The following is a 24883-nucleotide window of genomic DNA, read 5'->3' as shown; positions in this document are numbered from 1 at the left end:
TCTCAACGTGCAGACATCACAGTACGCCTCACAGGCCCTCTCGCGGTATTTTCTCTAATGAAGAACAGACCAAGAATAAAGATGCTTGTGAATGCACAGCACACAGTCACATATAGCGAATGCAATGATGCTTCACGTACAACATGCAGTCTGACAGTACTCCAAATTTGGCATTTCTGTGCATTCTCTGAACCGTATAGCGTAAAATGTGCTTCATCACTCCATGGAATATTGCCTGGCCACATGTCATTAACTGCTTTGATCCGTGTCAGAAATTGAAAAGCAAATTCAGATTGTTGCTGCAGATCATGGTGGTTTCAGTTGTTGCGCTGTCTGTATCTTTGATGGATAGCAATGTAATATAGATACAAAACCCTCCGTACTGTTGACCATGAGGTAAACAATTCTCGTAACACTGCATTAGCATTACCCAGGGCACATGCAGTGTTGTCAGTTACAGCACAGAAAATCATCATTAACTGGCACTGAAATACATATCTTTCCTCTTCCACGTGTCAACCAAGCTTGCCTGTATTCCTGAATTTAACTTATCATAATCTGTAAACCATTTAATGACAATGCGATTTTTCACAAACTTTTCAGTTGGTGATACTCTCTCAATGCAGCACCGTAATTGCTGCCATTCACATAAAACTAACTCCTCCCCACCACATCGACATCCATATAGTTCACTCATGTTATGGCTTGCCAAATGACTGTGTGGATATAACTTAATACAAACAGTGTACAGTGCCGTATTTGCACCTGGTGGCCACAATTTGAACTGTCCCCCCCCCCCCCCCCCCCCAATGTAAATTGGTTCCACATTAACACATTAGCATATCTACCATGTTTCACTGCCATACAATAATTACAACTCTCAATAGACCTCTGTGAGTAGATGAGATGCACCATAATTATAAACCCCACCCCCAATATACTGAAGGTAACACCTTAAATACAAAAGCAACGATCAGCGTTATTTTGAAATTTATCTTCATCCAGTTGCTGCTGCCATCATCACTGTCAGTCCAGAGACTGGGATGATACTGGGATCATGGCAATCTGTCTTTGACTGTGGGAGCTGGGGTGGGAAACAGAAGTAAGGGGGGCCGGAACGCACAGAAGGGAGGAGGAGGAGGAGGAGGAGGAGGAGGAGGAGGAGGAGGAGGAGTGACAGATACGGGGGCAAGCAGGAGGAGCGACAGACAAGAGGCCAGTAACAGGAGTAAGAGACGGGGACATAAAAATGTGGCACCATTATATTTACCTGTTGTAGGCTGTGATACCTCTTGAGCAGGTTGTTGTTGTTGTTGTTGTTGTTGTTGTTGCAATGATGTATCCTCCTGCTTTACAGGTGTCCCTTTGTTACTACCTCCTAGCAATTTTACATAAGAGGCAGGGAACCAGCCAATTTGTCTTTTTTTGCCCTTTGCTTGCAATTCACCTTCCCACCAACCAGTTGTTGTCTTCTTTCGAATCATTATTAACTGGCCTCTCTGCAGGCTGAGTTGTTCTGAACTTGTAGCCTGATATGGGGCAATAACTGTTGCTATTTCAGGTTTCTTCCCTTTTCCCTAAAAAGTTCAAATTTCAAGCTATGATAAGTTTCTGCTGTGAATAGAATGCATAAATTATTAATGAAAGTAAAAAAAATAGTTCTGTGAATGTAGTGTTCAACATATGGAACAATGTAAAATCCGGAATGGAGTATCAACAGTATGAATTAGGATAGATTGCTACTAAACACACACACACACACACACACACACACACACACACACACACACACATGCTGAGGCCTGTCTGCTGTGCAATGCCTCCACTATGAGCTGAGTTAAAGTCCATCCTAATTCATATTATAACTTACAACATGCAACAGATTATCAACAAAATGCTCAATTTATGCAATTTTAATTACACTGTCATATTGGACAGGTTTTTTGCAAACAAGGAAAAAACAGGTCCTGAATTGTGTCTGGCATCCCGGGTGGACTACAGTGTTCAACATACAAAAAATGAAATGCATAACATGGTAATAGTTTACACAGCATAAGCTGAAGGATCCTACAAAGTTAGAAATAAGCATTCACCAATCCTTCAATTGCTAACTTAGCTCTCAACTTTTTAAATTTTTTTCATCATAAGCGGGCCGAGAATAAACTGCTCCCAAAGCGACAATAGCATACTAAATTGCACAGCAAACTTTGTCTGCAGTATAGGATCAAATATAATTTTTAGAACAGGTCAAAAAGCATGCGAAATCTACTAAATGGTAACTGGTTATGTTTAAAGGAAACCAAACACTAACCAAACTACTTAAACAACAAAACCAACAATAGGTGAAATATTTTTCACAGTTAAAATACGACTGACACATTAAAAAAAAAAAAAAAAAAAAAAAAAAAAAAAAAAAAAAAAAAAAAAAAAAAAAAAAAAAACGACTGTGTGACAATATGTGGACGCATGCACCCAGAAATAATGAAGTTCTACATTGCAATTTTAATGCTCGTATAGTAAGAACAGTCCTACTATGGAATATTTTGTAATGCTTTATATTTTTGTTTTCTAGGAGAGTCTCTTGAAATCACATAATTTCCTAAAAGCGTGGTGAATATCTTACAAGGTGACATGTAGGCTACGTCTGTGAGGATGTAGACAGTATGGCATATGGAAGCTTGGGTTGGTGCGGAGAACGTGCACTGATAGTTGAAGTGGTTAAGATGACAACTGGCGATAAGTGGGAAATTTGCTCGAGAACACTGGTGACAACTTTTTCAACTGCTGTATGACAATGAACGAACATTGACTTTAAATGTGAACATTTTAGGTTAGGATTTGCTGCGACTGTTATTGATATAAAATGAAACAACAAGTTCACTGTTACCAGTCACTATTTAGTTACATCCACAATGTGTTTTGAATGTTTAGACCTCCATTATCAGGTGGATGTACAAGTGTTAATAAGACGTGTGTTGTGTTATGTTATGATTTTGGGGTAACTTGTGGCACTGTCTGCTGGAGCACCAAAAACATATTTCAGAACATGGATTTGGGGGAGGTTTTTGACTAAAACTAAACATGTATCTAAACGTGAAAAAAAAGAAAAAACAATTAAAATAGAATACCCCCAACGGTTACAGGCTCCTTTCTCTGTCATAACACATCACATGTAAACTGTCATATTTTGTAGACAAAACGGTGTCTGTAAACAACTAGGTGCAAAGTACATATAGCAAAACAGAAACAATATTTCGAGGTGCAAAGAATATATATAACAACATCATTATTTCGGAATAACTTTCAATGGAATGTGGATATAAATAAACTGTAACTGGTAAGAGTAAACTTCTTGTTTCAATCAATATAAATAACAGCCACGGAAAAAAAGTAACCTAATGTTCACACCTGGCAGTCAAGGCTATTTTTTGAGTGCAAAAATACCTCAGTAAAACTTGCAATGATGACACTGTACACTCATTGGAATAGAAATTGTCTCAAAAATAAAGTAACTCCAAATTGTGTCAAGACTGACATCACAACGAACGCAACAATTTCAAAGAAAACAATGGAAAATGTGCAAAAACTATGGGTGGAAGATAAACTAAAAAAATTTTATGGTGAAAAACAAATGTTCAACACACAGCTTTATAGTGCAGAGTTGCAGCTGACTTCATAGACTAGAATATGATTCCATAACTGTACACCTAAATCACTGCACAGAAAACTAAAGCAACACAGAAGGAAAAACTAGCAAATCTTATGAAACAACAGTTACCTCCCAAACTGAACCAAAACGGCTGACAGAACACACATTCTACACAGCTTTCCTCAACAACACTGACATAAATTTCACTGCACTGAATAGTAGGAACAGCCAAACATTCAAGCTCAACAAAAAGCTCTTCGAAATTATCAAAGAAAGTAATACTACACTTAAAAACAGCATAATTTACACAACACATCAAAAACATAATAGTAACTCTGATGTCCTGCAGTGAGGAAAAGCCAACAAATCTCAGGAGAAAGTGTGTATGTTTCATGGAAACTTACATAGATAAGCTGTAAGAAATATGTACAACTTAATACTCCCCCCCCCCCCCCCCCCCCAGCGCCCCTGATCCTGCACCTCTTCGTCTAAATCACAAACATAATGAATGCTTCCATGAAGTTTCCATCGTGTGACTCTTCAATTGAATATGGTGTTGCATGGTAGGTAAACAAATATCAGTTCAAAAGTTTAGCTTGTTATTGTAGCTACAGCATGAAGGAGGAGAGGTCTAATTTAATTTGGCATCACTTCGTTACACTATGAATTTCATTTAGGAGCTGACAGCTCACAATCTGTTCTACTTACAGAGCAATTTTAGTACAACATATTACGCTGAGGTACAGACTTTCCTTACACTTTAGTGTTTCAGTCAGTGGAAAGTTAATATTAAATGCTATCATGTTCAGCTGATACAGATTAATTTGAAGTTCCACTATTTTCATTTCAAGTTTTGGTTCATGATGATTTTTACTTTTTTCATTTTTGCAAACCATATTACATAATTTCTAAAGAAAGCTGGTGCTACTATAAAAATCTGCAAGTAGAATAAATGAGGAAGGTGACTTCCATTATGGACTGGCCAAATTAGAAATAGAACTGGATGTATTCAGCACACTCATGTTTCTGTACAACAATGGTAACCTTGCTGAGTAAATTAATATGCATTACAATACGGACTGCAAAAGCAAAATTACAGCCTCCATGGAAAATGCTCACTGGCTTTAATGTAGTATGTTTCTAACAGCCAAATATTATTATGCCACATAACCATCTCAGTCACAACATAAACTAACTTTAATATTCTCCTCAGTCAACTTAATGTTGCCTCCTTATCCATGTATTTTTTAAAAATTCCCCTACTTATATTTTTTACTGTTTTCTTGTTTTTCATCATGTCATCATAACTACCATTCACTTAGCGTTCTGTCATGTTCTCTGTATCCAGTCTGTACTGCCTACAGTGGTATCTTTTCTGTTTCAAATGACCTATTCCAAACTGTATCACTATATTCTGACATTTTTTCTGTATCTCTCTCTTTATGAGTAAACACACTATACTTAAAGTAACAGTATCAATATTTAGCAATTTAATTAACATCAGACTAAGCTACTTCGTTTAATATGAACATGCAACAGAATTGATGGAAAGCAATCACAACTGCAAGCAAGAGCACTATGGTAAAGGCACCTTGAGAAGACTGTCATTGCACCTAAAAACTGCCAGTTTACATCAAGGAGGGGTTGATAAGAATACAGGGTTATTCATACGTACCTCCAGAGTTTCAGAAGACAATTGTGCAAAAACTATCAGACATACAGAAAATTGATGCGTACCAATTGACAGTGCATCTCCCCGAGTTCCAATTCATAAAACACACCATCGCATAGTTGAAAAGTGCACCACTAGGGGGCAGGCATATCAGAATATATAGCCAAGTCATCTGCACCATACTGCTGTATCGGCACAGTTAGCACCTGTAGACAGGTGACCGATAAACAGATTTACAAAGTAAGCCACTGTCATTGTACCTTCCTGGGCAGACTTCGAAAGCATGCATGTACTCTTCCTCACATATTTACTTTTACTGTGTCGCCAGTGATGCCCATACTGAGCACCTATGTTGAGAATTAAAAACTTTGAGACACACACTATCCAATGGCATGTGGATATTTTCTGTATGTTTTGTTTTCACACAGTCATCTTCTCAAACCATGGACATACATACAAATTACTCTGTAACACGCTTATACAGGTGATAGGACTACATGTCCACACAAAATTCACAGCCAAGAAAGCTGCAATTGTGATCTACAATGAAAATTAATGATAACAGAAGAGAATCAATTGTGATGTGAATCATTAGCATTCTTATGCAATTGAAAAATCTGTACCTGTCTGATGTAAGTACACTGTACCTAAAACTTTTGCTACCTAAATGACTAATAAATGCATGGAGCATAATGTAGATCATACTGTTGAAACTGTAATCCATGACACAGCAATTCCACATATTAAGAATCTGTGCCACAAATCGTCAGAAGTTATGTAGGTACATATGAGGAATACATGAAGAACAAGAAAATAAAATGGCAACTCCAAAATCTTTTGGCAAAATGTAGAGAAGCCTCCACAGTATGAGTAATAGAACTATAGTTACAAGTGACAGGATGAGCAATTAATGCTAACCGCAAAAGTTAATGGTTACTGGTCAGGTATTACTAGTTTATCTTTGGCCATTCTTATGCAAACATGTCAGTGTTGTTAAATCTACACACAAAACGAAATGATTAAGGGATGTGGGGGGCTACAACAACCATAGGTATCTAGAACCACTATGAAACTACAACAACTTGGAAGGAATTCTGTCAGTTTTAAATCTTACAATTAAAGAAAAATAAGGTTTACTCAGAGTCTTATTGATAATTAGCTACTGTATGCCTGTTTTTTCTTCTTCTTCTTTTTCCTTTTACATTTCAGCCCACCTTACTACTACATGCAAGTTGCCTTCAGCTTTCTTTCCTAGATATCTTTATCTTCTGTTTATAACAATCCCTCATGAGGAATTCAAGTTGTTGTACCTAAAAATTTCTCTCGCTTCTGGTGGTAAACATCTCTCATTGTTTCATCCAATACTTGTTTTACAAATCTTACTTTGAAATGACAATCAGAGCCCCACCACCTCCCATTTTTCAAACTTAATTTTGGCAAATGAAGAACGTAAAAAAAAAATATTATTCTGACATTATGAAAACTTAATTAGCTAAAAGAGTGTATGTAAGTACTACTACAATAAGGTAGCAAGCACTGCTCTTTCAGCAATAAAACCTACATCAAAAAGACATCACTAAAAATACCAGAAATACAAATATAGAAAAGGGAAGATTAAATACAAATAAATAGGGAACTCTGTACCTTAGGTGACTGGAAGAAGTCGGGAATATTCTTCTGTTTCATAGATTTGTTTATATCACCCAAACATGGCAGCGTACAGGATAAGGAGAGAGAAAACAGGCCAAGAGACACAGGGAAACATTAGTTCACAACACAGATGCAAAACACTGTTATTCATACAAACAATGACATACAGTTACTTCATGAACAGAATTCATTCAACACGTAAGAAGCCAACACCCATGTCTCATCAAAAGCTCAACAAGGAAAGCAAGGACAGAAGTAAATCAAAAGAAAATTAAAGGAATTTGTTTAAATGCACACCATGAAAGTGAATACCAGTGGTGTTTATTGAAATGTTTTAATTGCCCTACATTCCTGAGGCTTCAGATGCAACAACTGGCTGCTTACTTGACAGAGGTGTGTGTGTGTGTGTGTGTGTGTGTGTGTGTGTGTGTGTGTGTGTGTTTGTTTGTTCGCGCGCTTGCACATCACTCCTTTCTATAGTTTTAAATATTTGATATAGTAACTGCTTTTCACAGAGTTCTTTTTACTTTTCCCCTTGTCATTTACATTATTTGAAAAATAAGCTCTGTCAACAAATAATCTAATGTCTGGTTATTTTACAAGAGCATAAATTTTTGAAGAAACTTTCCATGTTGTTCCATCAATAATCAGTCATCTGTAAGTACTAAACAGGAGAAACTGATTTCAAATTAACACCTGAATATTCACTTCCATATCTGCACAAAGAGGGATAGATTGCCAGAATATGGTCCAAGTAAGAGTAGTAGAAATGACAGACATGCAAAATATGCAGTACAGTATAATATAAATGAAAAACTGAAGTTAGTTGTAATACCTTAGAGTCACTATCGTCCCCAGTATCTTCAAGCTGGGGGAAGTAGAAAAAAATGTCAGAAATGAGTAAAACATTGTAGTTAACATAACATATCTACAAAAAAATTATACAAAACAAAGTGTTAATAAAATAAAAATAATTAGAAATCACAATGCAATATCAAATTATGTTAAGAGCTAACACCTTCAAACAAAACTGTTGCATACCAAAAGGAATCACAAGATGCACACAACAATAATTTACAGGAGAAAAAAAATCAACGTATATCTCTCAGTGGCAACAATCAAAGCAATGCCAAGTATCTGTAATTAGTTTTTTTACTGTGTGGAGGTGATGCTGCCTTTCTTGGTCCTCTTTCTCACCTGCTTTCTCCTTTCACAGTCCCATCAAACTTTTCATCAGTTCCTCAATCAATTCTTTGTTTTGCTTCTTCCCGCACATCCTCTCAAAATCTTGCCATGAGGCATTTAAAGCAGTCACTCACAGGTTTTTTCCCTTACATATGAATTTCCTTACTGCAATTGGTGTGTGTGTGTGTGGGGGGGGGGGGGGGGGGACACAGGTTGGGGTAGGGGGTGGGGAGGGGTGGGCAAATTATCAGTAGCAAACCAAGGTCTAGGTGAAGTTGAAATGTGATTGAGTGGGGTTGTGAAGCCAACAAATGTGTTCTCATTAAAGTAATTCTATTTCATGAATTTTACATGTAATGAATTTATGCGAGTGGTTTATGTCCACCATTGTGATCACAACAAAGACAGGTGGTGTTGAAAAAGTTCAATATGTCCCACATTTTGAACAGAAGAGTGGTGAACAATATGAATAACACCTGTACAGAAACATTTTTGTATTGCAATTTACTACACTGTAAAACAACAAGTTTGTTGGATTGTCTTTGCTTTGTAAGTTTCTATTGTAATTTTCTGCATACATGATAGTAACAAACCAACCCTACCAAACTTTGAAAATCTGTCAGGTCAGTTGGGTGTGGGATATGGGGTATGGGTGAGAGGGGCAGAATTAACTGTGCTGTAAAGAATTGTGGATCAATGGAAATGTTTCCCCTCTTAAGAACAACACAGCTACAATGGCAGTAGGGTTACAGACATTTATATGCTTGTGTCTGTGTACGTGCAGATGTGTGTGTGTGTGTGTGTGTGTGTGTGTGTGTGTGTGTGTGTGTGTGTGTGTGTGTGTGTGTTTGTGTTTGTGCGCGCGCACACGCGGACGGGACTGTATACCTGTCCTCCTTTCCCCCTAAGGTAAGTCTTTCCCCTCCCGGGATTGGAATGACTTCTTACCCTCTCCCTTAGAACCCACATCCTTTCGTCTTTCCCTCTCCTTCCCTCTCTTGTGAAGAAGCAACCGTTGGTTGCAAAAGCTTGAATTTTGTGTGTATGTTTGTGTGTCTATTGACCTGCCACCACTTTTGTTTGGTAAGTCACATCATCTTTGTTTTTAGATATATTTTTCCCACGTGGACTGTTTCCACAGATGGTGGCAGTGTTGCGTACACAAGGCAATAAAGGCCAGTGCAGGAGATTCATGTGAAAATACTTCCTATGGGTATTATGGCCACACAACGGGAATTAACACGTTTTGAATGTGGAATGGTAGTTGGAGCTAGATGCATGGTACATTACTTTTGGAAATCATTAAGGAATTCAGTATACCGAAATCCACAGTGTCAAGAGTGTGCTGAGAATACCACATTTCAGGCATAACCTCACTCAACAAACAACGTAGTGGTCAACGACCTTCACAAAATGACCGAGAGCAATGACATTTGCAAAGAGTTAGCAGTGCTAACAGACAAGCAACACTGCATGTAATACCTGCAGAAATCAATGTGACCGATTAGTACACTGCAGTGAAATTTGACATTAATGGGCTATAGCAGTAGATGACTGACGCAGCTGCCTTTGCTAGTGGTATGACGTCACCCACAGAACTTCTCCTGGGCTCATAACATTGGTTGGATCCTAGATGAGAGGAAAACGTCAGATGAGTCCCAAGTTCAGTCGGTACGAGCTGCTGATAGGATTTGAGTGAGGCACAGATCCCACAAAGCCATACGCCCAAGTTGTCAACAAGGCACTGTGCAAGTTGGTGGTGGGTCCATAATGATGGGGACTGTGTTTACATGGAACGGACTGGGTCCTCTGGTGCAAATGAACCAATTATTGACTGTAAATCGCTACGTTCATCTAGTACGAGAACATTTGTAGTCATTTCTGGACTTCATTTTCCCATAAAATGATTGACATTTTTTTGGACGACAACGTGCCATCACACTGGCAACAATTGCTCACAATTAATTTGAAGAACAGTCTGGACAGTTCAAGCGAATTATGTGACCGTCCAGACCGCCTGACATGCATTCCATCAAACATTTATGGGTCATAATCGAAAGGTCAATTTGTGCACAAAATCCTGTATCTACATCTACATTTATACTCCGCACAAGCCACCCAACGGTGTGTGGCGGAGGGTACTTTACATGCCACTGTCATTACCTCCCTTTTCTGTTCCAGTCGCAAATGGTTCGCGGGAAGAACGACTGTCTGAAAGCCTCCGTGCGTGCTAATCTCACCAACTTTACATTCGTGATCTCCTCGGGAGGTATAAGTAGGGGGAAGCAATATATTCGATACCTCATCCAGAAACGCACCCTCTCGAAACTGTGATGCAGAGCGCCTCTCTTGCAGAGTCTGCCACTTGAGTTTGCTAAACATCTCCGTGACGCTTTCATGGTTACCAAATAACCCTGTGACAAAATGCGCCGCTCTTCCTTGGATCTTCTCTATCTCCTCCGTCAACCCGATCTGGTACGGATCCCACACTTTCACAGTTATGGGTGGCTATAGAGACAGCATGGCTCAATATTTCTGCAGGGTACTTCCAATGACTTTTTGAGTCCATCCCACATAGAGCTGTTACACTATGCCAGGCAATAGAAGGTCTGACATGATATTAGGAGGTATCCCATGCCTTGTCACCTCAGTGTAGTATTTGAATCATAGACCTGTAAACTACCCCTGAGAGAAAACTTGGTATGGTGAAAGATGGTGTCCATTTCACTATCAACAGCATGTCTGGGTGTATTTGAATGAATTGTTACCTGGGCAGTGGATGAAATACATTACTTAACTTTTTTCGGAGGCAACACATCTCAACTACATACGAGTGATTCTAAAACATTAATTTTATTGACTACAGCCAACTATAGAAATGGCATCAAGATAAACATCAAAGGGACTTAAGTAGTCACATGTCTTATAAGGAGAAGCCAGATCCTACAGTCAACAGACTTTGATTAACTTTGGCAGACTAGTAGGGGCCCTACACTAGAGTAACTCCTATTAATGGGTTTAGGTCACTAAGCAGGAACCACTTGGAACTGTTCTAACACTTCACTCAAAATAAGGAAATTTTATCTATACATATCAGATGCGCAACCTAGTAGTTTCTGAGAAATCAAAGAAAAAAATCATTTCAATTAACTGCAGATATACTTAAAGAGAAAAGCACTTGCTAACTGAGACGGTAGCCAAATGGTGTAATGTTTGCACTCAGAGAGTGGGGGTTCAAACAACAGATTTTGCAACATTTTTTATTCTTTTGGAAGAAAATGGAAGCTATCACAGAATTAGACACCACCTTAAAATAATTAAATTTTATTGTGTTCAAGGAGAGAAGCGATTTGTTTATGTGCCTACAAACTTCGAAAGCTCATGCAACTGTTTGTGCACACTGCATGTACTTATGTTGTTCTTGCAAAATATGTAATCCTATTTAGTAAATGTGTTAAAGCATACGATGTTACATGTTTCCAGAATAGTGATGTGTAGAGCCCTATGTCTGTCTAGCTAACTATAAAATAACATAATAATTTCACATTTTAGAGGGCACAACTGATTTGCATGTTTTTGGTGTATATTTGCATGTGATGAGAAATCTGGAGGGACAGCGTACGTCTTTGAAGTGGGACGATGACTGTGTTAAATATGTGAGTGACAGTGCCTGCAGGGGTGCTTGCGCACATTACATGAAAGGTTGCCCCTGACCACATAAGCAATGCAGATGATGAAAGAGAAAGAGACTCAAGCAAACAAAAGAATTTGAAATAGGTATTGACTCTTATATTTAGATCTGTCAACTTGACATTTCTGTTGAGACTGACAGTTCTGTCTAAATAAATATTTAATATGAGCTCTGCTGTATTTGACAGGAAGACTATATGGCACACAGATCTGAGAAGCATCTTATTTCATTATGCTATCGCATACTATCAGTTTCATAAACTGACATAAAGCTGGGAGAATGGTGTGCTGACCACATGCCCTTTCATATCCATATCCAGTGATGCCTGAGGGCTGAGGATGGCACGCAGCTGGTTGGTACCATTGGGGCGAGTTCAGGTGGAGTTAAGTTTTTTTTTGATATTGTGCTACATTTTTGGCTTCTCGTACTTACTGCTGAATCTGGCAATGAATTCTGAACTTTATCAAAATGTAAGGCTGAAATAGAACTAAGAAAGATTCAGTATCCACAGCTAAAAAGAAAATCTAAACGGTCTACAAAACTAATTATTAACATCAAGATAATCATATGAGCCATGACCTTTGACCTTCATCTTTTCAAAAATGCAAGCATGGAGAAGTCTTTTCACAGTAGGTACTTTCAAGACACCATCAACTAGAATGCCAAAGGTCGTCTATATCAGTGCAAAGGTCATCTACATTGGTGGGGTCACAAGATCTACCTGTCGTCTGTTTCCAGGTGTTTCACGTTTACCTGTTGGTCACTGCAAGAACACAACAATGGTTCAAAAATTGTAAGAATGGAAGCTACAACTAATTTTGCTGCAAGTATACTGCCTGTCAAAGAATTGGGTGTGGAGTCCCTCTACTCTTAACGCAGGCACAATTGGGTAACAAATTTATGACTTGAGAATATTAATTTTTTATTATATTTTTCCAGTTATTCTGTTTGTATAAAGTTAGATCTAATACCACAGTGTGTACACCCCTCACCCTTTTATGCTTTCTGAATGGGGAAGTGGAACAATTTTAAGAGCACCAACTCCAACGATGGATACTACACAACCTTGAGTTTTTGAAATTTTGTGTTTTATGAAAAGAGTGTGATACTAATAATGAGACTTAAATCAATTACAGGATTGGTAAGTTTTGTCAGAGTGGTGTGTGAAAAATGGGATAGTAGCATTGCAGTGCTCAACAGGAGTGATGTTAAAAAATGGGGAATTTTACCATAGAAAATTCACCCTCGCCTAACAACATTGCAGCACAGCTCCTTGCTAGAACTAGGGCAGAATTTCCACAATTAATAAAATTACTTCTTCGTATGGCTGCATAACTCAGGCCTAGTGGGTGAAACTAGTTTTCCATATTTCAATTGCAATGAATATATGTGTGTATTTGGCATGGAATCTGAGTAGGGGATGGAATGTTTGATAAACAACATAACAACAAAGTGAATCACAAAAATATGTGAAGAGTGATGCAATGTGAGAGGATCTGGGAAGCTTCACTTTCAGAATCTTAATTCCAACTTATTCATCATGTACAAACATCCATGCATAAATGAAGTAACATATGAGTGGTTAACAAGATGACACAAAACACAATTAATATTAACATTTAAAGTTTTGTTATGACTTTCACTTAAGTCTGTAGCTACTGCAGAAATTTATACTACTTTATCCTCTAGAAAATGATAAATGGTCAAAGGGATTCAACAATGCAATAATCCAGGACCGGGCACACAAGCTACCCTTGAGGCTGCCTATGGGTGCCATGGGCATGGGTATAGGTATTGCCATCCGGGTATGATGCACGCTCATCTCTCATTCACTTGGTCGCGAAGAGGACTGAAGACTGCCGATAAATACCTGATCGACAGCTGACACTCAAGTTTGCAGTCATGCTGGAAGTGTTCTCTACACTGTTGTAATTATTACAGTACAATACTGCAATGAATACTAATAATAAAGTGTAACAGTTGCATAGTATTTGCGGAAGTGTATCCTTAAAGACCAATTTTGTGTTACAAAAGTGGCATCAAATGAAAAAGTACTAAAGTTAGCTTACAACAATTCTGCCGAGAAAAGATGAAAATGAATTTACCCTAGTCTGCTTGCTTCATTGTGCCATCTTGTCATGTAAAACTTTGTCAGTTATTTAGTTATAAAACTATTGTCTTGTTTTCCTATGTTTGTTAGTAAGTGAAATTTTATCTTTAATGTTTTACCCTGTCGACGAGCTCATACTTCACGTTCCACTTGCCTCTGAGAGCAAGTGTGGCGTTCCACTTCAATCAATACAAATTAACGCAGTTACAAGCATTCAGATGATAACAGTAGACAACAGAAAGGCAGTCAACCGTCTGCAGTTTGATAGAGGCACAACAAAGAAACAAACAGAAACAAACTTTTCACTGTGTAATGTTGTAATGAGTACCAGAAAACTGCAAAGTAATACAGCACTGCAAAGTAATACATTTCACAGGATGACGCAGCTACAATCAGTATGAAACATTCCAAATCCTGTCATTTGGTTCAGTGAAGAATTGGTGGGGAGGGCAGTACAGGGATCTCAAGAAAAGGGGAGTAAAATATCATTCTCTCCAACATTTTTCATGATGCAAATATAGCCTTGACATACAGGAACAAGTAAAGAAAACATGTTTGTTTTACTAAAACATCTATTAACACATCTAATCTTACTGAGACGTGTTAAATTCTGAGCTGGTCCATTACGCATGATAAAGAAAAAAATGACAATTTTCACACACATTGCAAGTATGTTATCCCAAACATACTGCACGCTCTAGCAGCTATCTGAAACAACTGCGGAAACTGTTTGACGGAGGTTCTTGTAAAATATTTCAATATTTTCTACAATGCAAAATCTCTCCTTGAGCACACAACTAGACTTAAAGTTGTTCAGCTCTGCCTGAATTTCAGCAAGTGCACTTTTATAGTCCACTGCAAAAGAAGTTGCAAAAATATTAAAATCAAGTTCAAATAGATTTCTGTGACTAAGACTACAATTAATATTTTCTAATAAGGTCTGTAACACCTTAACAAATTCATCAAAATATTTGTTCAATGTCTTCTTTTCAAGATTTAATTCATTTATAACCAAGACAACATTCCAAAAATGCATGAATGACCATTTTGTAAGTTGGTCTATTCTCAACTGTATTTTCTATTAAAACCAAAAGTGGTATCGGAAACATCAGTTATTAGCTGATGTCTATCCTGTAAAGCTGTACTCAAGGCACTCATGTACTTTTGTAAGGTCAGTTAGACATGCAAGATCTAATACCCACTAGGGGATCATCATACCCTTTTACTGGATTTGTTTTGTGTCCATGAATAATGCTATTATGACTTTATGGAAATCGAAGAAATGATACACAACACCACCTCAACTCAAGTAGCACACATCACAAAAACACAGCCCACCAATTTAATCACACTCCAGTTCTGCCAGGAAGAACTTAAACTGCTGATGTCCCAAACCGTGTGATCTCAATTTATTGTTTTTACAATAACATCCATGACACCACTTATGAATAGTACCACTGGACATCAACTTCCTTCACCTATTTCCTAATCAAAGCAACACATTACAGAACAGACACTGAGGGATCATCTGAGTTTCAACAAAAAGTAATCTTCTTCCCACTGTCAGCTGAAGCTTAGGGATTTGGCCTATTTTCATTTTGATGAACTTCACTACTCCTGTCATTTACCAGTCACTAGTTTTGAGCTACCACAAACGGCAAAGAGACTGCCACCAACAACACTAATGACATGAAGTAAATTCATGTGCTGTATTGCTGCATGCTTCTATAACAAGCAACCAATGTCAGAAGATAGGTGGAGGGGGAATTGCTGGCTGAAAGTGCCCACTGGCAAGCAGTGCGCACCCACATGTGTGCCTGTGCCCAGGTTAGTTCGTTTGCCAATCCCTTCAATAACCAAAATACACCAATGTAAACTCTCTCCAGTGGTTAATTTTAATGAGCAAATTGCAACTGAGAGGCCATGTGAATTGAAAGTGGTGTTCTTTAACAGTTTTTCCCATAAAAAAGTTATTAACAATCACAATACTTATTTTGACAAATTAGCGATATCTCAGAAATTATTGATAAGTAAAACTTCCACAAATAATCTATTAACATACAATGAAATTATTGTATACTTAGATTATGAAAGGCTGGCCACCTGCTAATAAGTTCAGGCTTTCAGTATATTCACATTGATTGTATTAACATCTACAGTTGACAGTTTTACTCTTTAAGTCACTATAATCAACTAAGTCCAATATCCAAACTGCCTCAGTTGCTTAATTTATATTTATGACTTCCAAGCTAAACATTTTAAATAATTTGTTAATTTCACTCCTGATAGAAAAATATCTGAAGGTATTTACAAATTTGCATCCTGATAGGTGTTCACTTAAGGAATCTTAAGCTACTTTATGTTGCCAAACATTTCTGGGAGTTATCAAGTTTAACTAACTGAAACTTATTCAATGTCATTTTTAGGATTCTGTACCTCAATCAGTAGAAATAGAACCCTTACAGGATCACTTTGCTGTTCGTCTCACTGACTGTTGAAAAAACTTTTCCTCAGGAGTGGGACGATGTATCAACTTGAGCATTATGTGACACACTAAGATCTAAAGTGTCTTAGTGGTGTAAAACATGTAATCTTCTAAGACAACAAATTCAAGAGATATGACCGTTTATGTCACATATACTGATACTCACAAACTCACTTATTAAAACCCATAGGATACTTTCCGTTGCCCTAGAATCAGGAAACTGGATAAGAAGCAAGGTTTAACATTACAAGTAAATGAAATAAAAATTTGAAAAGCATTACTCTGTATTTATATTACATGAAATTTTTTGTCATTTGTTATCAAACTTCAAAACTGAAATTAAAACATTTTCTAAAGTCTTTGAGTCCCCAGGACCAATATGTTTCCACTATCAATTTAGATAGCAGGCAAAAATTATTGAGATTTTCGATTCCCGGAATGGATGAACTGTCTATACAAGGAAGTCCGGAACAGTACGAGAATTTTGTAAAGTTGTTACATAGCACTTGTGCCGAGAAATAATTTTTAAGAAAAAATTCTGTATGTTGTGCCACTTCTAAGTTAATCAGCACTGAAATTAGGCACTCAGGCTGTGTGCTTGCATACTGAAACAGTCTGCCAGAGACTGTGTTGCCAAACATGTTATTTGTTTGGTTTCATAAAACCAAACAAGAGTGTGATACAAGAATTGGATACAGGATGGCAGTCGAACCTGAGCCAAATGATAAGCAGTCTCATGTGCTTTCATCTACACTATGATAACAACTAATACTAACTGCATCTGGTGAGCTGCTTGAACTTGTGTGGGCAACAACCTGACTGACTAACTCTGAAATGACACTTCTTAATAATTATTCAGCACAACCTCCCCTGCAACACCCTTACAAGCTTTTTAGACTGTTTCTGACCACCCTGTATATATAATAAAGTTCTCACGGAACCCTAAGAGCACAAGCTCTACTCGCACCCAGTCAATTTTTGTATTTGAACAAGATAAGAATAGCTTAAATTGGAAAGTCTGTCAAACATTTATAAGGATTATTTATTTCTTTAAATAACCCCCTTCCCCAAATTCAGGCTTCTCAACATTTTTGCCTATTTTGCATTGTACTGCAACTACCTCTGCCCTGAGGATTTCTACTCTTGCATCATTTAATTTCTTTTTGTGCCTTTACTGGAACTCCATGGACCAGAGTGTATTTCTGCTATGTGTGTGCCAGCTAGCTTAGCACCTGTCATCCAGGTATGCAGGTAGTCCTTATGGTGTGAACACACCCTATGCAGGCAGACAATCTTTAATGGGCACACACTTGCCCCCATATGACTTCTGCGCACATATGCAACAGAACCGTTGGAGCCAGCTGGCCTGATCTGCACACACTTCTTTTTATGTAACCTCTCATCAAGGATTAGCTGTTATTGCTGCCAAATTGGTTGCTGTTTTTGAGTTGTTTACTGTTTATGATACTGTTACAGGTGGGCTGACAAATCCGTTATCTGTCACTTTATTATAGCCCAGAAAATCCCACAAATCTAAGAATAATTTATTTAGGTTTTGTAATGACTTCTATAATGAGTACTCAGAACACAGAATGCAACAACTTACACGCTTGCCATCCCCCCTTCTCCCCCCTTTCCCATCCTGGTCTTTACAATCAGTGTAGAAATTTATGTTGAACGTGGGAAGAGGCCTTCAGTTAACTTACTCGTTTACGACATTGACATATATTTAAATTTAAAAAAAAATACAATATTATCATATTTCTAAAGGGCTGTTTAAAGTAACGCATTGCAAAACATTAGTTAGAATTCAATCAACAAACATGTTATGACTTCACTTTCTTCTGCAGACTATCTGATATTCATATGGACTGTGAATGCTTACCTGAGCTGCAGCAGACATAGCAGTGAAGTCTGGAGTCCCAAGGGTTTTCTCATTTGCAGGCTTGATGTACAAGAGATTTCTTATTAGCACACACAACAATGGGTTATGCACACACAAAGCAATACACAGTGCATGTTGTTATTAATAAAAACAAGTGGAAAGGTCATACTGAATTAAATTACCTTCTTAGTAAACAGTGACAACTTACAACAGTTGTGCATACTCTCTCTATACAATCTACTTCTGTACAACAGACTAACAATGAAAATAAAAATCTAGACAATCTTTATAGTAATAATTTTAAGTGATATTTGAAGTTTTGAATGGTGTGAGAGTGTAAGTGATTATATAGCAAAAGACATAACAAATTTGACATTCTATACAGTATAGTAGTCAATACGAAATGGAACTATTTTTCTTTCTGGTACAAGTAAATATTTTAATACTGGCAGTAGGACGCAATTTTTCATTTATGGTAATGGTGGAAGACTAGAGTGCAAATATGAAACTCACAACTCAACGCAAAGAATTATGTATGTGATGCTCATTACAACTTAATTACAACAAGGATAGACTGCAGCTCACCGTACAGAGGAGACAGAATCACAGACAGGCACAATGAAAAAATTGTTATACATTTTAGCTTTTGGTCAAAATGCCTTCTTCTGAAGTAAAAAACACACAGATCCACACAAGCACCTCCCCTGGCTGGAGCTGGAGCAGCAAAGGGGATGAGGCAGGTGGGAGACGAAGACTAGCAAAGGTTGAAGTCAGGGACGTTACAAGTATTAAGGATATGTTGCAAGAAAATTCCAATCTGTGTAGCTCAGAAAAGCTGGTGTTGGTGGGAATAATTCAAATAGTATGGCCCTTGAGGCAGTCACTTGAGTCAAGCACACTGTGTCGCACTGCATTCTCGCCAACTGGGAGGTCCAGCTGTCTCATGCCCACATTTGGAAGTAGCCGTTCAAGAGGACGGACAGCTTACTTGTGGTTGTGATGTCTAATTAGGATGCTGTATAATGGTTGTAATTAAGTAGTCTGTGACAGGATTGGCGTAGCTGGTACTGGGAGGTTGTATGGGACAGCTCTTACATCTGGGTCTATGCATGGATATGAGCCACAGGGCAAGGGGTTTTGAAGCAGGGGTGGAACAGCTGCAGGAAATATTATTGTGCAGGTTGGGTGGATGGCAGAATAGCAATATGGGAGTGGTTGGGAGGATATTTGTAGTTCCAGGGCACAATGAGAGGCAGCTGAGAGCCTAGTGGGGAATGTGATTCAGGTGTGCAAATTAGGAAAAATGGGGGAAAAAAATTTATAAAGTTTTGAAACTTCGGGAAAACACTCTTAGGGGATCATGAAGTAAAAAACAGGAAAGCTGCAGCATCTACGGTGTCCAAAAGTTCACTGTCTCTCGTTAAGAATCCTACTGTTCCTAGAAAAGACATCAAGTGAAAGCCTGCTAATTGAATAACTATATTAGTGAACAGCTCATTCCCTCCATTAACCTCCACTGCAACTATATCTTAGCTTTCACATAGAGCAGTTGATCAAATATCATGATACATGTTTGCTGTGTGGTCTTCTTACTCTCCGTGATGGCGTAAGTTAAAGTAGTTAAAATAGTACTATAATCTGTGGGCTGGTTGTTGAATCTAAGTGCTAATACATTTCCAGTTGTGATTTTCTCGAAAAAACCTTGACATGCAGGAATAGAAAGCTGTAAAAACTTTCCAATCATCCAAGTAAAATTGTGATTGGTAAATGCTGTTGCTTTCAATGATTGTTCTGAGTTAACACTTTGCACAACAATTCCTTGAATTCCAACTCTATTCTGCTTTTGTAATGCTAGCAGACTAATCTTTTGGGCATTCGGTGTTTCAGTAGAGCTCAACATGACACACAGTTTCGTTACTTTCTGATGTTCTATCGCTTTCCCTGGAGTCCCACACCTGACTCTACGCACAGCATGGAATGTACCTTTGCCTGTCATTGTTGCAATATTGAAGTCAGCATTATCAAAAACGAACTGTGAGAATGAATCATTTGAAATATTTTGTTTCCAGAACAATGGCAGAATCCTCAAATAAGGTCACAGTGCTATATAAAGAGCAGAAACCCACATTCGAGACAATTTCAACAATGGTTTTTGATACCACTTTACAAAACAAGTACACTGCAAGACGAAGTTGCAGTGGGAAGATAAATGAACGAGACCTGGTAGCTGACCCAATTGCATGAGATCATGCTGTACATTTTTTTAAAGGGGACTGTTCACTACCTTCCTTTTTTGACACAACCACACCCTTCACAAATTGATGTGAAGTGGCAGGAACCATAACTTCAGCATTCTCTGTCAAGTCATTGGTATCTGGATAAATGGCAATACTGTAAGGATTCATTCGTATATCTTCACGGATGATAGCTGCTGCCCCTTCTACTATCCTCTTTCTCTCATCTTTTTCATTAACAGCTCATTCATTGTACCACCGATTGAAAAGTTTGCGGCCACTGCCACGAAAGCATACAACTGGGGGGATTTTTTGGCATTGTGGCAAACAAGATCCCATCACTGAAGTGTTCAGTCAGTTTACTTTTCAGAGTTTTTATAGTCATTGTGTCTCCTTCTGGGAGACATTCATTAACTTTCTGCAGCAAATCAAGCAGTGAAAATTGACATTCCTCTGAACTATCTATAAATCTGCATAATTCTTAAAAAGCGGCATATAAATTGGTATCTTGAGGGATGTCTCTTTTTCGAACAGAGGAGGGATTCGACACTAATTTAGCAAAGCAATCTTTATGATAATGGGCCTCTACAGTTACAAAACATTGTTGATGCATTTGGAAACCTTTCTACCGAAATCACAATTGCATTTTTCTGCTTTCTCAAGCAGCATATGTCTCACAGTTAAAGAGTGAACTTCAAACACTCCATGGCATTTGTGGAGTGTTTTTTCTTTTTCTTTTTGGCCTCTATGTCACACTTTTCAGCATACATGAAACAGTATTTTTTTAAATTGAATCTATGAGAGGAAGAGGATATCAAACTTTTATCATCTGCTCATGCAACATTCTGATTAATTACTTTTCTTATACTACATTCCTTAATATATTCATGTCGAGATACCTTATCCACTTTAATCAGTCCAGCATTCTGTAGAATATTATGAGCCCCATCCTACCGTTCCTTGCTGACGCGTATCAGAGTTTCCAAGCCCTTAATCACTATTGATCTCTCGCCATCCGAAACAGATTTACCACAAATAAAATAGGTAGTAGGGCCCAGCATATTGTTTTCTCAGTCCAGGCAAAAGAAATGAGACCCCTTAACTCATGAAGTGTGGTCTCTAAGACTGCGTGAAAATTTTCGAACTCACTCTCCGAGGCCAGTTGTGGTGGAATGCTTCTATACTCCCCCTACCCTCCTTAAATTGCCAAGCCTATGATGTTTTGTTGTCGGTTGCATTATTGGCTTCTGTGTTTATTGTTGACACATGTTACTGATAGGTAACACGTGAACTACCTGTTTCCTTCAATAGGGTACCGTATAGAACTTTCCCGAGATTGACAAAATTGTTAGTTGGTCTCAGGATGAAGGTGTCAGTGACGTAGATCAAGAAATAAATGAAAAAGATGATGGTTTTACATTAGCCAGTCATCACAATACAGCTATCAAACAAGAGCATCATTCAGAGGAAGAATTTCAGAAAAGTTATGATGGGGATCTGTCTGTTCCTTCAAGAAATACTTAAAATGTCTGTTAAAATCTAATGTGTTCTGAGTGTTGATAAGAAAAATGTAGTCCCCAACAAAGAATATCAATTTGACGGACTTTCTTTTTGTACCCATCAGATGGAATTTTTATGTGCAAATTTAAAGCCTGGAATTTAGATTTATCTGGAAATTTATTTACTACAAAGATTGTATAATTTTTCAGAATGTAAAATTCAGTACTCTAACAGTCTGTTTGTGAATAGAGGGAAACATTCCACATGGGAAAAATATACCTAAAAACAAATATGCTGTAACTTACCAAACGAAAGCGTTGGCATGTTGATAGAGACAAAAATAAACACAAACACACACAAATTTCAAGCTTTCGCAACCCACGGTTGCTTCATCAGGAAGGAGGGAAGGAGAGGGAAAGACGAAAGGATGTGGGTTTTAAGGGAGAGGGTAAGTAGTCATTCCAATCACGGGAGCGGAAAGACTTACACTGTGCCAAGATGTGCTGGCCATGCACCAAGGCATGTTTAGCCACAGGGTGATCCTCATTACCAACAAACACTGTCACCCTGTGGCTAAACTTGCCTTGGTGCATGGCTAGCACATCTTGGCACAGTGTTACACCGTCCGGGTTATCTGGATACTTCCCACTGACACCAACCTATCAGAACTCTGGAGATGGGAACTTGCCCTTCAATATATCCTCTCTTCCCGTTACCCACCAGGCCTCAACCTCCGCTAATTTAAAGTTGCCACCGTTCATACCTCACCTGTCATTCAACAACATCTTTGCATCTGTACTCCCGCCTCGACTGACATCTCTGTCCAAACTCTTTGCCTTTACATATGTCTGCTTGTGTGCGTATATGTGCGGATTGATATGTGTGTGTGAGAGAGAGAGAGAGAGAGAGAGAGAGAGAGAGTATACCTGTCCCTTTTCACCCCGAAGGTAAGTCTTTCCGCTCCTGTGATTGGAATGACTCCTTACCCTCTCCCTTAAAACCCACACCCTTTTGTCTTTCCCTCTCCTTCCCTCTTTCCAGATGAAGCAACCATGGGTTGTGAAAGCTTGAAATGTGTGTGTGTGTGTGTGTGTGTGTGTGTGTGTGTTTTTGTCTTTATCAACATACCAACGCTTTCGTTTAGTAAGTTACAGCATCTTTGTTTTTATATATATATCTTTTTGTGTGATAAATAGTAAAATGCTGCAGGCTTTGTTAAGTACAATAAAATAAAATAATTGTAAAAGTAAATGTTATACAGCATAAATTAAAAATTTCAAATGATTTCAACCTTAAATCTCGGTTTAAATATAGGGGTCCCAGATAATACACCTTGTGGTATATGTTACAGAAAAGTCTCCTTGCAAGTTAAAGGCTAAGAAGAAGCACTTCATAACACAACAAACTGATGAATGCTGTCACAAAAATAGAACTCTCTGGCACTACTTTGACAGCTAACAACACTAACTCAACTGAACTGGACACTGGGTACGAAGAAACAGCAGCGACAATAGTGGTAGTGGAGCACTGAGTGAATGGGAAGGGAAACTTTACGTTTTCATTGTTGGCACGTACTCCTGATTTCAACAATACTGATCGCAAAGAAAACAACATCAAGTAGAATATGTAGGTCATGAAATACTTCCATACACTTAATTACGCTTTTCATTTAAATAGTACAAAGCAACCTAAACTACAAACTATTACGTTAACAGAATCCTATACCAATTCTTATACCTCAAATACCATTTGTATAAATGAAAAGCTGCACAAGATCTTTTTCATGTACAATTTTGCGAGGAATATATTTTCTAACAAGAGCTCTGTTCAAAAAATGAGCCTTTTTGCATAGGAATTTAAAATATAATACAAATTTACTTTTGGAGGTGATGAAAGGGGGCTGCGCTCCCCCTTCCCTCCATTTGAAGGGGAACTTTTGTGTGTCTTATTCCTATATCTCATATGAGTATTCTCACGAAGTTTCAAAACTTTATACATTTTTTCACCCCATTTCCTGATTTTCTTACTAATTTGCCTGGGGCACCAGCCCCGGGTGGTACTGAGTTACGGTATCAAGTCACAAGAGTGTTCAGAAGCTGCTATTTTCTAATGGTCTACTTCCTGAGGCACCTATCTGCTGCTCAACGCCTCCTTTATATGGTGAGTAGCAATCTGTCCTAATTCATACTGTTAGTAATAAGTAAAACCCATTTTTACAATAATTTGTCACAATTCTTTCTCATGAAGAATATCACTGTGAGGAATAAACAACCAACTCTAAAACCCCTTGTTTACTGGGTCTGTTTCTTGAGGAATTACTGAAACTGACACACTTCAAAAGGCCGTATTTAAAAATGAAGAAAGAAAGCACATAAAGGTTTAATATATTATTTAATAATTATATATCTCAAAACTAACAAATTTCATAGAACAAATATTGTTTAGTGATGGGAAGACAATAAGAGAAACTCTTAACATCTTTTTCATAGTCTCTCTGTACATTGTACGACATTACAGAAGTATGAAAATGGGTAATTTAAAATAATTTCTTTACAGTGATAGCTGCATTCTGGCCTGAGCTGCTGGAGTCAACAGTCACATGTGCATGAGGTGGGACTGCTTGTGTGACTGAATGGTGTGTGTTTCTCTTTTTACGATGAAGCCTGTGGCCAAGAGCTTACATGTAAGTGTCTTAATTGTGGCTGTCTGCAACTTAGCATGTTATCTTTACAGTAAGTAAGAATCTATCTTTTCCTACAGTCTTGATACTTCTTTCAGTTATAGAAAACTCTTACTAGAAATTAACTTCCTCATTCTAAAGA

The 24883-nt window shown here is 37.9% G+C and overlaps 1 protein-coding gene across 1 annotated transcript in view; it reads right to left on the bottom strand.

Moving 5' to 3' along the window:
• LOC126336676 (intersectin-1) overlaps window positions 1–24883 on the bottom strand; it is a 300485-nt gene that overhangs the window by 148141 nt on the left and 127461 nt on the right. Inside the window, exons 21-24 of the mRNA XM_050000627.1 lie at window positions 18328–18387; window positions 7807–7839; window positions 6966–6998; window positions 1271–1577 (exon numbers count right to left, since the gene is read on the bottom strand). Of these exons, the coding sequence (XP_049856584.1) occupies window positions 1271–1577; window positions 6966–6998; window positions 7807–7839; window positions 18328–18387 (433 nt within the window). The remainder of the gene's footprint in view (window positions 1–1270; window positions 1578–6965; window positions 6999–7806; window positions 7840–18327; window positions 18388–24883) is intronic.

Source organism: Schistocerca gregaria, chromosome 1, assembly GCF_023897955.1.
Source record: "Schistocerca gregaria isolate iqSchGreg1 chromosome 1, iqSchGreg1.2, whole genome shotgun sequence".
Lineage (NCBI taxonomy): Eukaryota > Metazoa > Arthropoda > Insecta > Orthoptera > Acrididae > Schistocerca > Schistocerca gregaria.
The sequence above is the reverse complement of the archived record's forward strand: the minus strand, read 5'-3'. Positions and strand labels throughout refer to the sequence as shown.